This window comes from Gasterosteus aculeatus, chromosome 9 (assembly GCF_964276395.1).
Source record: "Gasterosteus aculeatus chromosome 9, fGasAcu3.hap1.1, whole genome shotgun sequence".
Lineage (NCBI taxonomy): Eukaryota > Metazoa > Chordata > Actinopteri > Perciformes > Gasterosteidae > Gasterosteus > Gasterosteus aculeatus.
In genome coordinates, this window is record NC_135696.1 from 7,493,541 (window position 1) to 7,509,259 (window position 15,719).

The window sequence follows — 15,719 nt, forward strand, 5'->3', positions numbered from 1 at the left end:
TGCCCCCTGTTGGTCATTACGAATATGTTCAGACTACTGACACATTTTCATTTTCCAGGGATGAATGGCGTGGAGAGTCGAGCCCAGAGCGAGAGCAGTGGTGAGTTCAACGTGAGCCTGGAGAATGAGCCGTGGTCGAATGGCAGCAGCCCTGTCCAGCAGCCCCCGTCACGTTGCTCCTCCTCCTCCTTCCAGTCCCCCAGCGACACCTCCACCCCCCAACACACACGGAAGCAGCACAAGGAAGAGGAAACTGCTACCATGCCCTTCACCAACAGCCCACGTTCAGTTATCCAGTCCTTACCAAAACAGAAAAATCCTGTGATTTCTGAGGACTTCTGGCTCACAAAGGGTACAAAGAGCATCCGAAGGGGGTCAAGAGGGAAAGTGACACGTCGGTCCTCAGATTCAGCTGGCGCCGTCAAAACAAACCCAGGGCTCAATGGGATGAATTCAAAATCGTCCTCTAACAAAGCTGAAACAACCCGGGCCTTAGCTTGTTCACCTATCACAGTGCTGTATGTTCAGGGCAAATCTTCCTCAATGTCTGGCTGCCTCAACTGCTTCTCCACCCCTCTCGGGAAAGAGTGGCGAGGGAAGGGGTCAAGGTTGCCGAAAAGTCTCCCCCGAGCCAGCGGTGTCATTTCCACCGCGGAAGGATCGTCCCGACGCTGCAGTGTAAATAGTGACTGCAGGGTGACCGTCAAGACTGACCCGCTCTCCATTCAGGTGTCAGATAACGGCAGTAAACGGGTGGAAGCCCCGAGTCAACCTGAACCTGAGGCGAATAACAGTGAGCCTGACCAATGCCTCCTGTCAAACCTCCCAGAGACCCAACAGTTGTTCCCACAGACAACCCCAAATCTCCCGGGAAGGAGTCCCTTCTTGGCTCTTCTTTCACTTTCCAATCGGTCTTCTCCAACACCATTTTCAGTGAATCTGTGGTCACGACCATGACCGGTTTGGAGACCCTTGAAAACAACCAGATATCTCCCTGTCCGAATCCATCTCTGGTCCAAAATGGTCCCCTGGAGAGCCAGGAGTCGTCTCCTAACGAACCACAAACGTTGCTCGGCGTGGTTGATGAGCAGAGTCAAAATGCAGAACACGCACCTGCGCAGGAGGAGCATGACAAGCCCCTCACGAGTGCATGAAAGCAGCCGTCACACAATTGAATATTGTGTAGTTGAATACATGTGGTATCTGCAAGGCCACTTTTCATCACGTCAACAGAAGCACACAATTAAGAGTCGCTGTAATGTAGTATGTATGAATGCCTGAGCACAACATATGCCTAAAGGGTATTTTTAGGATATTCTTTCCCACACAGATGTTGTATCATTCGTTGTATACCTGAGTAATAGTTCACAGTATTATCTTTCCATTTGGACAATTCGGTTTCATACAACTTAATAAAGTATGGATCAATGCCCTTCTTTTGCCCATTTTAAATTAAATTGTTAGGACATGAACCTGTTTACTTTACCACAATGAAAATCATGTGATGTAACATTTGTGTTTGCCAAAATTTGACTAATTTCTGCTTTTTATATTTATCTGTTATGTCTGATTTTTCTAAGTTATTACGTGTTGATTTCTGTGTCTGTAAGATTTAAATGTGAGCATTGAGTAAATGTGACATTCATATCTGTGAAACTGTAAATCTTGTAAATTAGGATGTGTACCTGAATGCTATTTTACCTTAAATAAAGAAACCCTCTATGCATAATATGTACTTCTGAAAATTACCAATGTCTAAAAAATATTAGTAGAAGTTTATGAACAGTACCACGTGGCTGCAAAATTAAATCATAAACTATTACTGAACTATCCGAATATCCACAGCATGATGATATTGTTTTGTAAACGTTTTCAACATTGCACTTCAGGTCCTTTTCCTGCCCGAGAAACACTTATTTCTGGGACAGCCATTTATTCCATTGAGATATTAAGCTACACTATACCACCGCAAAGTTCCGCATTGTTCCAACAACAAACCAATCTTAAGCTTCCACAACTTTCCGTCTTGCCTTTGTGGGTGGAGGATCTATGTCAGCAGTTTCCTTTTTAAAAATCAAGACACCAATTCAATCACAAAAGGTCTAAGCTGTCTTTATAAGGGCGCTGTTCCATCGAGGTTTGTTCATGTTATAGTTTACGTGCCCTGTCCTTGAATCAAGCAGAATCATTTTGTCTCACCTTCCAGTTCTGAGACCATTTTCCACCAAGTAGACCCCCACGACACATTCTAAGGTATAATTGGCATTGCTCCTTGTCAGGCAATTAGATTAATATTCACGCTTCATTGAAAGAGAGATAACCCGAAGATCAAGTCCTACACAGCTTCTATTGCCTGAAGATGGAGTCATGGCTGACAAAGGGGTTTTAAAAGAACTCTGGCAAGCTTTCTGCCTGTGGACAAAATATTGAGGTCTTCTGGTCTTCAGGAAAACTTGTGATCCTAAAGGCTTTTGAAATATCAATAATCACTAAAATGTGTGTTTCTAAACCATAAGTAATTGTTTTCCTTTCTACCTTATAAATGCTAGAACGGTTTTAGCTGTGGTAAATGCAGCCGTGCCATCACAATGTAAGACTAAGGGACGGGGTGTTTTTTGCCAGGAGACGTAGCAGTGTTGCACAGAATCACGCCCCTCTATGGTCAGCCTGCCTGGTGGGGAGATGGAGACCCTCACAACCAGCCACCGGGGGGGCCGGAGGAGAAAAGCTCAGATCGAAAGAGAGAGAAAGCTGAAGCAGGTATTAGAAATGCGGCAAAAAACAATTGGGATTGTGAATTATCTCCCATTTTACACAACTTAAAATATGTTCAGTCCTGATGATTATATTGCTACTTCCTCTAGACTTGGTACATGTTTGCTTTAATTCCGGTAGATATCAAGAAAGGTGCAGCGGTCCCAAAGTCTGCCCCCCAAGCGGCCTCCAATCAGGAGCCCAGCTACTTTGAGATCCCGACCAATTACGCCCTCTCAGCCGCCAAAGATAGCGGAGCATCCCCGTCACGAGAACCGGAGGCCGGTTCCGCCTCTGCTGCTGCTGCGGAGCCCATCCAAGGCCACGCCTCCTACACCATTGAGTTTGACCCCGGCGCATCAGGTAGAGTGACCGTCAAAGATCGAGTGGCAAAGGTGGGACCGGAGACCAAGCCTCGTGCTAAAAGGGCTGTCGGGGAGGAGCTGAGTCCACTTCAGACGGCCATGGTGGCTGCCGAGGTTAAAGTGGCCGACTGGCTGGCCCAGAACGAGCTGCCATTGGCTCTGAAAGACGCGGTGGCGGAGGATGACGGGGAGAGTGTGAAGAGCGATGTGCCTGTGCAACTGAAGAGTCTTAAAGGTGTGTATGTGCAGCCGTCGGCATTTAACACAAGTCATGTTTGTGTTTCCTGCTCGTTTATATCTCTTTAATTATCAGCCAAAGCTTCTCTTTAACCCTCTTTGCTCCTCCTCTCCGATGCCAGGCAGTAAGCACGAGGACGGTACTCAGAGTGACTCGGAGAACGCGCTCGGAGAGCAGCGCAGGGCTGCGGCGATGGAGCAGCGCTCCTGGGGTCTGTGGGGCGGTGCGGGGATGAAGTTCAGAGAGGGTCGCGCCAACGTGCCAGAGGGGCTCTTCGCGGAGGAGGACAGTCCCGCCCGTCGTCGCAAAACATCGACTCCCAACGGGGCGAGTGGCTTCGCGGAGAGGCGACGTGGAGAGCACCAACCGAGTGGCCGGGATGAGTGCTATCACCACGGGGATGATTATAGCGACAGGGGGACCTACACCATTGAGGTGGAGAATGGAGATCAGGAGGAGAAAGAGGCAAGGAAAATGATTGACAAGGTGGGAAAGAAAAAATGCAGCACAGAGTCAATTTTTCTATTGCAAGTTGTCCTCTAATTATATCGTAAAGTGATCATTTTCATCCACATCCACATGCTTGTTCACCTCCGCATGTGTGTACGTTGCAGGTGTTTGGCGTGAATGAGCAGGAGACTGTGTGCGCGTCCCGGTTGGCGGTTGCTGAACAAAGAGAGAGCCTCCCATCCCAGAAGTCTGGGATGGGAGGCAGAGGAAAGCCTGCACGCATGGAGACAGAGGTGCAAGACCCGAAAGCATTTAAGCTTGACAGGTGTCTAAAGACTATTATTTACCAACACATATCTTCTCTTTGTGCAGGTGCTATCTGAGCAGCTGATGGTGGGTGGTCCTCGCTGGGTCTCGCAGTGGGCCACTCTGGCAGCAAGTCACATTCGGACAGACCCCGAGGGATCAGGAGGGGACAGTCACATCATGGTCACAGAAGACAGAGGTAAAATCAGAACTTTGAAGACGCAAACATGTAGATCGGTCAGCTCATATGATGCTTACATATTGTGGCTTGTACACATTTTTCAAGCCTCCACTTTTTCTCTGCCTTCAGCTGAAATAAGTGAGTCAAGCCACTCAGCCTCCTTTGCCTCATCTGGATACACCGAGCGTAAGAGGAGAACCCTGCCCCAGCTCCCTGGTGAGGAGCTCGGCCTGGGAAGGAGGACCCCGGGCGCGGGCCTCCTTACAGCAATGGGGGAGAAACAGGACACAGAGCTACAAGAGAAGGAGAGAAGATGGCCAGGGGAAAGACTCGCCGCAGTCACGGCAGTGGAGGGGTGGGCAGTCACGGCGGAAGCCCCAGTCGCTCCTCACCCGCCAAGTCGCAGGACAGCATCGGCGGGCGGTCGGCGCAGTCAGGTGCGTTGGCCAAGCTCCCCCCTCGTCCACTGACCAGCGGGGAGAAACGGATGGAGGAGGTGCAAAGGAGGAAAAAGGAAGAGGAGAAGGCCAGGGAATGCAGTGGGAAACCATTGTTCAGGCAAGAGAGTTTCACTGTTGACAAACCGAGCTCAAACGTGCCCATTGAGCTTCGACCTCATATCGATGGACTCGCGGGCTGCAGAGTAGGTCCGAGTAGGGAGACCGGCCATGACTGTTCCACACTGCAGAAAGACTCTGAAGCTGTGGCCGCCTTTTTAGAGACGACGGTGTCAGACCAAGGTGATCCACCAAGTCAGTCCATCGAAGGCTCCATGTCACCAGAGTCCGACGTGGACACAACCAGCACAGTAAGTCAGGCCGACGGAGCGAGAAAAGTCATCCAGAAACGTCGGACTCTTGCAGGGCCGCAGAAGGAGAGAACGATAGTGTGTTCGTCGGGGAAAAGCCCCGCCTGGAACAGAGACACCCACGACAGGAGGGTCAAGAACAGAGCATCTGGTCCTGCGCAGCCCACTCGCCCCTGGACTTCCCTGGACCTCACCGACGATGACGTCAACTCCAACTCCCTCCTGTCCGACTCCCAGCACACCTCCACGCAGGAGTCCAGAAGCGCAAACGTTAGAGCCCAGACTGGGAGCACGACAATCGGGGCCAGCACCAAGTCTAGTCGGGCCAAAATCGCTCAGGCCCAAACCTCTACTGCAGCCAGTACAACCGCTAATGCTCCCAAGCCCAGGCCTACCAGGGCGTCCCTGCTGAGACGAGCCCGGCTGGGGGACCCCTCAGACACTGAACCGGCTGAGCTTGACCGGATGTCGGTAGCCTCGGAGGCCTCCACCGCTAGCTCCACATCCAGGACAGGCATGGCGAGAAGGGGGATGGCCAGGATAGAGGCTCTGGCGCAGCCGAGGAGGCCGAGGGTGGGCTCCCCGTCAGCCCAGAGTGACTCAGAGGCCACTGTGACGAGGAGTAGGGGTCTAGGGTCCCGGAGTGTTGCAGGTGATTATGCCATCCGACAAGGACTGAGGGGATCCATTGTGACCTCAGGGTCTGGACCTAGAGCGAGGGCTAACAGCGTCTCCAAGCTGCCCGACAAGAATAAAGGGCCCTCCTCCTACGGACATGTCCCTCCTGCGTGTAAGTAGTGACACACCATTTCCTTTCAGGTCCTGGAAATAGAAATAGTATTTTCTTTCATGCATTTCTGTTATTTCTTTTCTGAAAGGATTCGGTTGCAGTGACAGATCTATAGGAAATGATCACCCTCAGTTTTAAGCGTCTTTTAGCTTTTTGTTTTGGTTTGGGCTTTTGCACAGATCTAAACAGCCAACAGACAAAGGTAGTGACCAGGTGTTAGAAGTTACAGAGCTAGACGTTTACCTCAGGACTTAGTGGAACCAGACCAGAGCAGAAGGAACGTGGATATTGGACTGCCAGAAAGATGGCTCCAAATGAGTGATAATATTTGCCCTGGGTCTGCCAGTAAATGTTAGTAAAATGGCAACTGATTTCTATCCCTTTTGCCGGGTCAACTTGGATGTTGTGCTTGCGTCACATTCAAAGCATCGTCTAACCATAACTTCAACTATCTAACATCTTTAGCTGGCACTCGGTGGCGCCGCGTACCCATAGAGTATGCCTCCACCTCGGAGGATGAGTACGGCTCAAACCGTCACATGTCCAAGCAGAGCCACGCACGTCCGTTCCCCTCCACCCGGGTAGCCCAGCTAGGAGGTTCGGCCCCAGCAAGTCCTAATCCTACAGGCCTGACCGCCCTGAGGCAGAACTCCAAGGAACAAGACGAGTATATGAGAGACTGGACAGCACACAGCGAGGAAATAGCCAGGTACGTGGGTGAAAGTTACTCAGTTTGAGAACACCGATGAGTCATGAATACAGCGTTCAAACACCCTTCTCCTACATGGAGATATATAGCTGTTATTGTTTTCCACTTCTTTGCTGTGGTTTTCGGTGGTGGTTCCGTGTTTTTGATGGGTTGAAAAGTTTTGTTTATCATATATTAGATAGTGATTTCATACTTTTGTTTTGCTACATCAGGATTAGCCAAGACCTCGCCAAAGACCTGGCCATGCTTGCCAGAGAAATCCACGATGTGGCCGGAGACATCGACTCAGTCAGCCCTGCAGCCACTGACCCTGGAGCTCCGGTAGTCAACCCCCGACTAGATGAATACTTCCATCCGATCGATTAGACAACTGATTTCAAGATTTTCATTTATTTTCTTCTACTCAGAATGAGGAGCATGTCTTTGAGGACAGCTTGGACCCAAGTGGTCCGCCTGCAGAGCCCAGCGGCATTGTGGGAACCAACGGGCGTTCTGTGGAGCTCCGCCCCCCCCGAGGCTCCGGCTCCCGCTCCATCCGCCGGCAGACATGGAACAGAGATGATGTAAGTCCATGTTTCAATATCCAGCAATACTCAAACCATACAGGCGCTCACTATGCTATATTCCACTCTTGTATTTGATAAGTATGAGAGAGCAGAAGCACAAACTGTGTTTCCCACCTCCAGAGCAGTTTACAGTTGGAGCACCCCCTAAAAATGATAAACGGCATTTATAATCATAGATGAGACGGAATATGATTGTAAATGCACTATTTATATTCGTAATTGTGCTAAAGATGTGTTTGTTTAAATCAGGCGGTGTTGGACAGTTTACTTCTAGCATCTGTTACTCAGCTCTCAACGAGGATACGTCAGTCTGTCGACAAAACAACTTGCAAAATCAGGTGAGTGTCATGTTACATCTGATGATTACGTTACTCAACAGGAATGTGCCGCCATGGTGAGAATGAAATGCACGTTAATTGGATTCGTGGAATGATGCAGAAAAGAGTTGCTGTTGTTAAGATGTGTTTGATGTGGGAAATAGGGCAAGCAACACAATTTGAGTGGCACATCACAAAGGTTTACACAAACAACCGGCTTCATGCTCTACTAATTATTGCAGACGGCAAAAAGGCTATTTTTTCATTCAATATATAGAATATGATCGCTCCAACAGCCAAATGCTTGTATCAAAAAGTATTAATATCATGCATGTCGGGTTTTTTTTTTACTTTTAACTATTTTCGTACTGGCTTGCCTCCAGGATCCTCTTCAAGGATAAAGAACGAAAATGGGAAGAGATTGAGAACAAACTACAGGCTGAGCGTGACTCCTTACTCCTCAGGAGCTCCAACAAGGTGCTGACCACACAAACAAACAAAAAAAGACTACACAATAATATCTGTTAGCCGTGCTTGCAGCATCCCGCTTTCGTCAAGGCTGACAGATGGATGGACATCACATTTAAGTCAGACATTTATTTATATATAACTGCAGTGATTGTTAGACCTTTCCTGAACGGCCGTAAAGTCAAAATGTCACTAATATTTAGGAACTTTGAGTTTCTTAACCAATTGGCTAATGTTAGCACTATGGTGATAATGTTATAATAATAATAACAAATAAAAACACAAGGCTTCTCTTACGTGCAGATTCAGTGATCATGTGGTATATGGCTGGTAATAAAACAAGATCAACGATGGTACATAATATTGACTGTTAACTTTCAAACAAAATAAGCCAGGAAAGTCTAATCAGCATACTGTCCTTTTTGGCATTAGTTTGGCAAAACTACTTTGCCAAACTAAAAAAGGCACTTTTATATAGCTACAGTGATGACTTATTTTGCCTACAAATGATTTTTGGATCAGTAATGCGTTTAATGTCACACAGTTCGAAAACCATTACTTACAGGAGCAATCGTAGTGAGTGCTGACACTTTGATTTTATCCCACAGACGGATGTTAATCAAAGACACTTCAGTCGAGCACATACCATCTACCTTGTTATTCACTTTTCGGAGAGCAAAATCAAATATTTTTGTTTTGGTGGACAAAAAAACATGAACAAAACTTGCAGGGCTCATAAAGCATTACTGAGCTCACGTGGCATCACTCCTGACTTATTCCTGCAACGAATATATGAAGGGAGTTGATTTAGTTGGTGTCTGAACACTCCCTTACTTAATCACATTAACCAATCTAAATGTTTAATTTATGTTACAGGAGATTTCAACCATTCTTCAGGACCTGAGGAGAGTGGAGAGACAGCTGCTCGGTATGAGCGTGATGCTTTTCTTTAGTTTTTTAGAATACTATTAGAAATCCAATTATACATCAATGTTTGTATTCTGAACGGTTCGCAGCTCTGTTAAATCCAATAGTACTCATTTCAAATGTTTGTTCTGCACTGATCTGACAGTAATTGATATGATGGTGGACCCTGATGGCAACCTGGACGCCCTGTCCAATCTGGGCCTGACCAGCCCGCTGACCGAGCAGAAGATCGGCCCCGGGAACCAGCAGGGGGCGTCGCTGCTGCTCCCTGGAGCTGGAGCGTCCAGCACAGCCTCCAGGCTTGAAGGACGGGCCGCCGAATTCTCCCGACCTTTGGACCAATCAGAGGTGGCAGAGCGAGGCCCCGGCCCCCAACAGAGCCCTAAATCCTACAACTGATACTCTTAATGATGTGGTTCAAGTGGCATCCTTTCTGTTGATTGTATCCCAAGATGCAAGGTGAGACAATTTTGAAGTATTAAGTTTTGGACTACGAAGGAGAGAGGAAGGAGTATGATGCCTATTCGGTGGAAGAGCCTGACTGCCTGACTGTCCTTCAAATTGTCTCTTGATAGGACTTTGTTAAACATTGTCCAACGTTACCAAATAGCAGCTCTTGTCAGATATACAAATGAAAACACTGCAGCACTAAGAAGAAGCGGTGTCATAATATACTAGAAGCAGAGCAGGCGAAGGACAGATGCCTGTAGACAGTTTGTCAAATTACTTTCTGATCACAAAGAAAACGTTGCGTGTGAACCAGCATAGACGGGATCTCACCTCCCGGTCCCGCAGCTACATGGTCCAGTTAAGGATACAACGAGCGGACGGATGGTGTAATGACTGTAGGTGTTCCGGTGTCTTGCCTCATACCAATGTTTACATATGAATGTAACCTGATCAAAACTTTTAGCCCAAATGACTTGAATACAGATAGACAATTGCATTTTGTGCTCAGCAACTACTGTACTTTGTCTTCAATTCTGTTTGAGCATTTGGAGCATTTTTGTTTGGATGTTTTCTATGAAGTTTTGGGTTTTCTTTGTAATGATGTGTTGATCTTGCAATACCTGTGTATTGTTTGTCTCATTTCCAATAAAATGCATGATAATCATGATCTATTTTCTTTTTTGTTTTATATTCACATTATAACTAAGTAACCAAGGACATTCAAGTTGTGAGCTTAGCTTTAAGGTACTTAAGTATTTTCATTGTTTTCCACTTTCCGCTATTCCAACAAGCTGAAAGCTTTACGGTGCTCGCTGTCTGCCGGGTGTGCAACACACAACTAAACTCTAGCATTTACAGCTTGTCAATGCCTCCAAATTGACAAAGATAACTTTGGGCAACTGGCATTGTGGTGTAAACACACTAAACAAGTTGCACCCCTTCCTCCACCCATGATTTTTGATTTAACATTGGAGACAAAAAAGTTTGAAATGAAGTAAGAGGATATGTTCTCTGAAACGAGGTCAAACTTGATTTGTCTCGATGAGGTGATTGCTTCATTTAAGTTTCTATTCATCTTCATCACCCCAGAATCTCCTCGTGGCCGTGATTACATACGGCTACAACCTCCCACAGCCTTCATCCACAAGACAACTCCCCTCTTTCGTCTCTTCCTCACTCTTCGCAGAGGTGCTGTACGTACAACAAATTAAGTCTTTATTGGCCCTGCTGCCCGAACCACTGCACTACTAATTGTATGTCTCCAGATTTCTGCTCTACTTCCTTAATCCTTAAAGCTGTGTCACGCTTTTTCTCCCTTGCGAATAGCAATGCTAGTGTACATCAGTGTGTTCTTGGGGTGTTCTTCCTCGTAGGGAGCAGTTTGGCTGAATTGTTCCCACTTAGCAGGTTCCCTGTAGATCACACTGCTGCACCTACACTGCTTTCATTTATTGCACATGAATACAATATTCACATTACTGCAGCGTTTTTGGTCCTGAGCTGTCGGTCTTAACCCCTTTGAAATGACTGCTCTGTGTTTATTTGCTCATTGAGGGAAATTTAAAAGTAAAACGAGCATGAACGTTTGCAAGGTGATGCACAGCATGTGCCCTACTTACTCTTCAATGTAATTTGAACTGTCATCAATGATTTACCACCTATGCGGCCTCAGTGTGGATCAAATGTATGGTGCTGTGCTTTGTGCATGCAGGATACTGGAGGTATTTACATATTCTGCACCCCCTCATTGATGCACCTTTGTGACCTGTGTGCATTGGGGAGGAGAACAACAGGATGAAGAAAAAAACAGTTTTCAGCACATTAAAACCACAATTAAGTAGTTTCCATTTGACCTTCACTTTTGAAAAGCTACGATAGGTATAGTTCAACATTTTGATAAATGAGGTTGGTACCAATGGAGACAAAGCAGCTCATAAATTGAAATGATTATTTGGCTGGTTAAACACTCGTACAGACAGATATGAAGTAAACATGATAATCAGCTAATCTAACTCTCCATGGTAAAAGCAAAGAAGTACTGTAACTATTCCTTGAAAAAACATTGAGTGTTGTGACTTTCTGAAATGCTGCATAAGGACTGAATAATTCATTTAAACACATGTAGCTCTTTATGTCCTGATACAGTGGCCACATGAGGAGTTGTGTTCTGAATTAGATCCGTGCCGAGTTAATCTTTCTTGCGGAAGCACCTTTTTGTACCCGTTAGGTAGATTGTGCTTTTCTGTAAGGTCTTCGGTCACCTTGTTTGTGCGTGTTTTTCAGTGTGCGCGCGCCACTTTTGTAGAGAGGAGACGGCGTCTCGAGACCTGAGCTTTGTAAAGGTTTCTTAAGGTGAGTCCACAGTGCTTCTGCATACTGTCTCTGCCAGTATCAGTAGTCTGTATGTGAGGTGCAAATGGAAGAGATTAGATTTCATACAGTTATGTGCATGTGTGTGCATGTGTGTGTGTGTGTATGTGTGTGAATCCAATACCATCCTCACACTTTTCTCAATTCGATTGCTCTCCTTCCCTGTCTGCTTTCTTCCTGTGTTGTCCAGTGCAACGACTCCTGTTGCACCTCGGCTGCATCTATAAGCACAACTGCATACACACACACACACACACACACACACACACACACACACACACACACACACACACACAGACCGACACACGCACACCCTCCCTAACAACTTTGTTTCAGACGACGCGGAGAACCAATAGTGGCTGATTCAGCAAAGGAATGCAAAAAGACGGGAGTGACAGCCTTTCTGTGCGTGTTTGTGTGTGTGTGTGTGTGTTTGTGCATCAGACTGTCTGGACCACAGCAGACAGCAGCACGCAGGTCATCAATGGAACTGTCAGATGATCCAAGGTCGAGGGGGCAAGAGGACGCTCCCCAAAGGCTCCCGTCCTGTGTGTCCCAAATGAAGAGCAGCACAGTGGCGTCCAACCAGCAGGCCTGCGACGCCTTCGTCTTTTCCCATCGCAAAGACAAACAGTTGAGATGTCTGTCACGTACCTCTCGAGCATCTTACCATGAATTGTTCACCTGTGAAACCGCCTTTTAAGGGTGAGGTGTATGTAAATATAAAGAAAAATTAAGAGGACCATGGTACAATTATTCTTTGGAGGTATCTCAAGTGCGTAATGTATTCCAAGGAATTTATTCACACCGAATTGTCCAACATGCGAAATGGTATTTTGTGATCCCTGCAGGTATTAGTTACCTGGAAAGCCATTCATTATAGTTGGCCTGAGGTGCAACAGCCGCAGCTCTGGAGAATTGGTGCTGGTGAAGTGTACAATTGAGCTCTGATGCCTCCAACGACAATTGATTACCACTGCTGCCCCACACCCAGTACACACCTACACAAAGAGACGCACAACCACGACCGTACTATCTCAGTAATGTAGTAATCTCAATCATAAGCGATTTAAATGACAATATAGAAAATAAATTGATACATTTCTGTTAACAGAGACTGAAGTTGAGGCCGTTGGGTTTTGGACAATCAGGCAGAATACACACTATGAATATATCACCCAGGGCTTTTGGAAATTGTGACAAGCATTTTACGTGACAGCCTCAGAGCAGAGATTTATATGCAGTATTTACCGCTGCTCCGTGGTCTGTGATAGAGTTGTCTGATTTGCACAACTGCACACTATGTGCACACGAATGACACTTGAGGGTTGAATTCTGAGTAAAATGACACAGTAAAAGTGTGTGTCTGTGTGCGATGGAGGAGAAGGTGCAAGAGAGGGATTAGCCAAATAATGCAAACAAGTTCCATCATAAATGTATAAAACAAAGATGAATCACTTTTTGAGGGGAACCAAAACGGTCGTCTGACTAAAATTGCCTAAAGCTTTTATGCATTTTTATTGATTTGGCAGTTAACATGAATAGTTTTCTTTTCAAGTATATTTCCTCACTTTCACTATTATCTCAACCATGGAAGTTATGGTTCCTGTCCAGTAATAGTGTGTTAGTATGTTAGTTATCTAGTTAGTAAGTCGGAAAGTTAGGCCTTTTGAAAAGGTCTTAACTATCTAAACGATTAGTTTTTGGTGAAGACAGTTTGCACCATGTTGTCATAAAGAAATTTCCTCAGATAATATACTCAATTAATGTTGTAGGTCAATTTTGAATTTATGCTGTAATTATTCATTGATAATCGAGCATGGAAAAAGTTACTTTGATTCATTAGGAAAGTATTTTAAAATGTCGCGGCAACCCAGTTGTATTTCCATAAAGCCTATTCTAGAGTTTTACAGTTTTTTTAATCATCAAGTGTCTGTAGAGAAATGTATTTTATGTTTTATTCTTGTCGTCATCTCTGGTGGAATTCTTAACCCTTACTGATGTTGCTTGAGTCATTTGTCATGCTGCCTTTTGACTGCTGTGGCTTTCTGTACTGCACAACCCATTGGGGCTATTTCTCACTACTGGATCCATGTTTGCACCCCGTCCACACGCCCTTTGGCATTAGTCCCAGAAGTCTATCGTTGCATTGCGCCAAGTCAGCCTTCCCTCAGCACAGATCACCCCGACTTGTACCTAAAAAACACCACACCCCCTGAAACCTGCTGCCGAGCTGCTCGGTGTGAAGGTGAAACACCTACGTTGAGGCATCCTTCATTGGCTCACCGGGGCTGCGTTTAAAAATAGGTTGAAACAAGGTCATCAAACCTTAGACGTCAAACCATGTCCTCTCACCACCGGACAGGATTTACCTTCGGTCCAATTTCCTAATCCGAATGTTCCTCGCATTGTGTTTGTTAAAGACAAAGTCTATTTTAAATTGGTCTCTCGTGAGGGAGAACTGTTCTGTACATCATCAGTCTAGAGGGACTCTCCTGCAAGGAGCGCAGCTTGAAAAGCGTCCAGATTTAATAAGAACTCCAAAAGCTGTACAACAAAACGGAAAAGAAAACTGTGCTGGTAGGCATTATTTCACACGTTAGTATTCAATGTTCATCTTAACGGTTTCTCGGCCCATAAAGTTGCTCAGCTATAAATTGCCCCGTGGTTCCGTCTCAGCTGATGGTCGGGGAAACGGTGAAATCTCTTCCTGTTTAAATGTTGGTTCGACCCCATATCTGCAGGTTTGGGAGCATTCGTCTCTCTCGGGAAAGTCTGTCTCTTTCTCTCGCTCTCTCTTTTTGACTCACAGGCAGGGTGACGTGCAGAGGGCACCTGGCCCAGAAAAACACAGCAGGTTCTGCTGCAATTACTTTGTTCCTTGTTGCCGCCGATATCTCTCTGGAATCCCACACAGTGCTTCACAAGTCCTCTTAATTAAAAGTCAGAGACACTGTGCTTTTCTTTTGGACAAAAATTGACACTGACAAATCATCACTATGCCAATGAAGATGAATCAAGCTTGTTTCAAGCTGTACAATTACTCTGCGATTGGAACGTAGTCGGCATAACGAGACCACCGCTGCACTGACATGGAACTTTCCAGCAGTGACGAATTAAATACGGGACACGATGGTCTTGGCGACATTTTGACATTCAAAATGTGTCTTCCACATACAAACAGTTCTTTGGAGTCGGGATGTTGACGGCCTATTTGACCTTTTGCTGAGCTATCAATTCAAGTTGCTTTGAGACATTGGTAACTCATTATGAAACGGTGAAAGTGTTTGTGCTGAGTCAACTTACAGGAGGTTAACGCCACCTTTCCGTTGTGGTATCGGGTCGCCCCCCCCTGTTATAATGGTAGGGAGAAACACTGACATCTCGTATCAATCCATCCGGTAGTCTGATTAGAACATTTTCCAAAAGCACACTCCATCATTCCCTCATTGCTCTCCTTTCCCCCGTGATGTCCTTCCTTTACTCCCCAGACAGTACGGGACTCATAAAGACAACAGCCGCATGCTGCTTGAGTCAGCAGCATATGGTGCTTTCTGTTTTTAGGCAATGCTGTAATCCTCTGTCGGAATATACTGGAGGAAGAAAGTGGTTCAGATTCCGTCTCGCCAACCAAGGCCCTATAATGTACTTTTGTGCAATAGATAAGGACAAAGCTTTAGATTTCATGTTATATAATACAGTGAAAGTGAACCATGTGCTCGGGAATTGTTAGGGATTTAATCAAACACAATTCATAGTCATTTAAATCATATAAACACTGTACACATTAACATTCTGTCACAATGTGATGTTAAAACCTGGGGACGGATGCCGATTGCCGTTCTTTATGGATTTCTCCCAATTTTATCCCCAAAAAGGGTTTTTTGGGAGTTTTTTCTCCTGTCAGGTAATAAATGAACAACTTATTGCGAGGCAGCCGACTGAGGCAAATGTCTTGAGAATTGAACCACATGAACTGTTTTAGATCTTATGATGAAGTGTGATGAACGGTGATCATTA

The 15,719-nt window shown here is 45.8% G+C and overlaps 2 protein-coding genes across 9 annotated transcripts in view; both read left to right on the forward strand.

Annotated features, from left to right (window-relative positions):
• LOC144383300 (uncharacterized) overlaps positions 1–15,719 on the forward strand; it is a 37,637-nt gene that overhangs the window by 13,498 nt on the left and 8,420 nt on the right. For 2 of the 8 annotated variants that reach the window (XM_078080357.1, XM_078080358.1), the window contains one exon: positions 59–1,731. The exons of the other annotated variants lie outside the window; for them this stretch is intronic. In XM_078080357.1, coding sequence (XP_077936483.1) covers positions 59–64 — 6 coding nt within the window. In that variant the 3' untranslated portion in view covers positions 65–1,731. Of the gene's footprint in view, positions 1–58; positions 1,732–15,719 lie in introns of those variants that run through there. 8 annotated transcript variants of the gene reach the window in all.
• LOC144383145 (centrosomal protein of 170 kDa-like) lies at positions 807–9,996 on the forward strand. The gene is given in 15 exon segments (XM_078079990.1): positions 807–1,146; positions 2,623–2,760; positions 2,896–3,354; positions 3,479–3,843; positions 3,972–4,100; positions 4,180–4,312; positions 4,424–4,597; positions 4,600–5,892; positions 6,358–6,601; positions 6,814–6,922; positions 7,009–7,164; positions 7,417–7,505; positions 7,868–7,961; positions 8,829–8,880; positions 9,025–9,996. Coding segments are annotated over 15 exon segments (4,029 nt in total). The 3' UTR covers positions 9,279–9,996.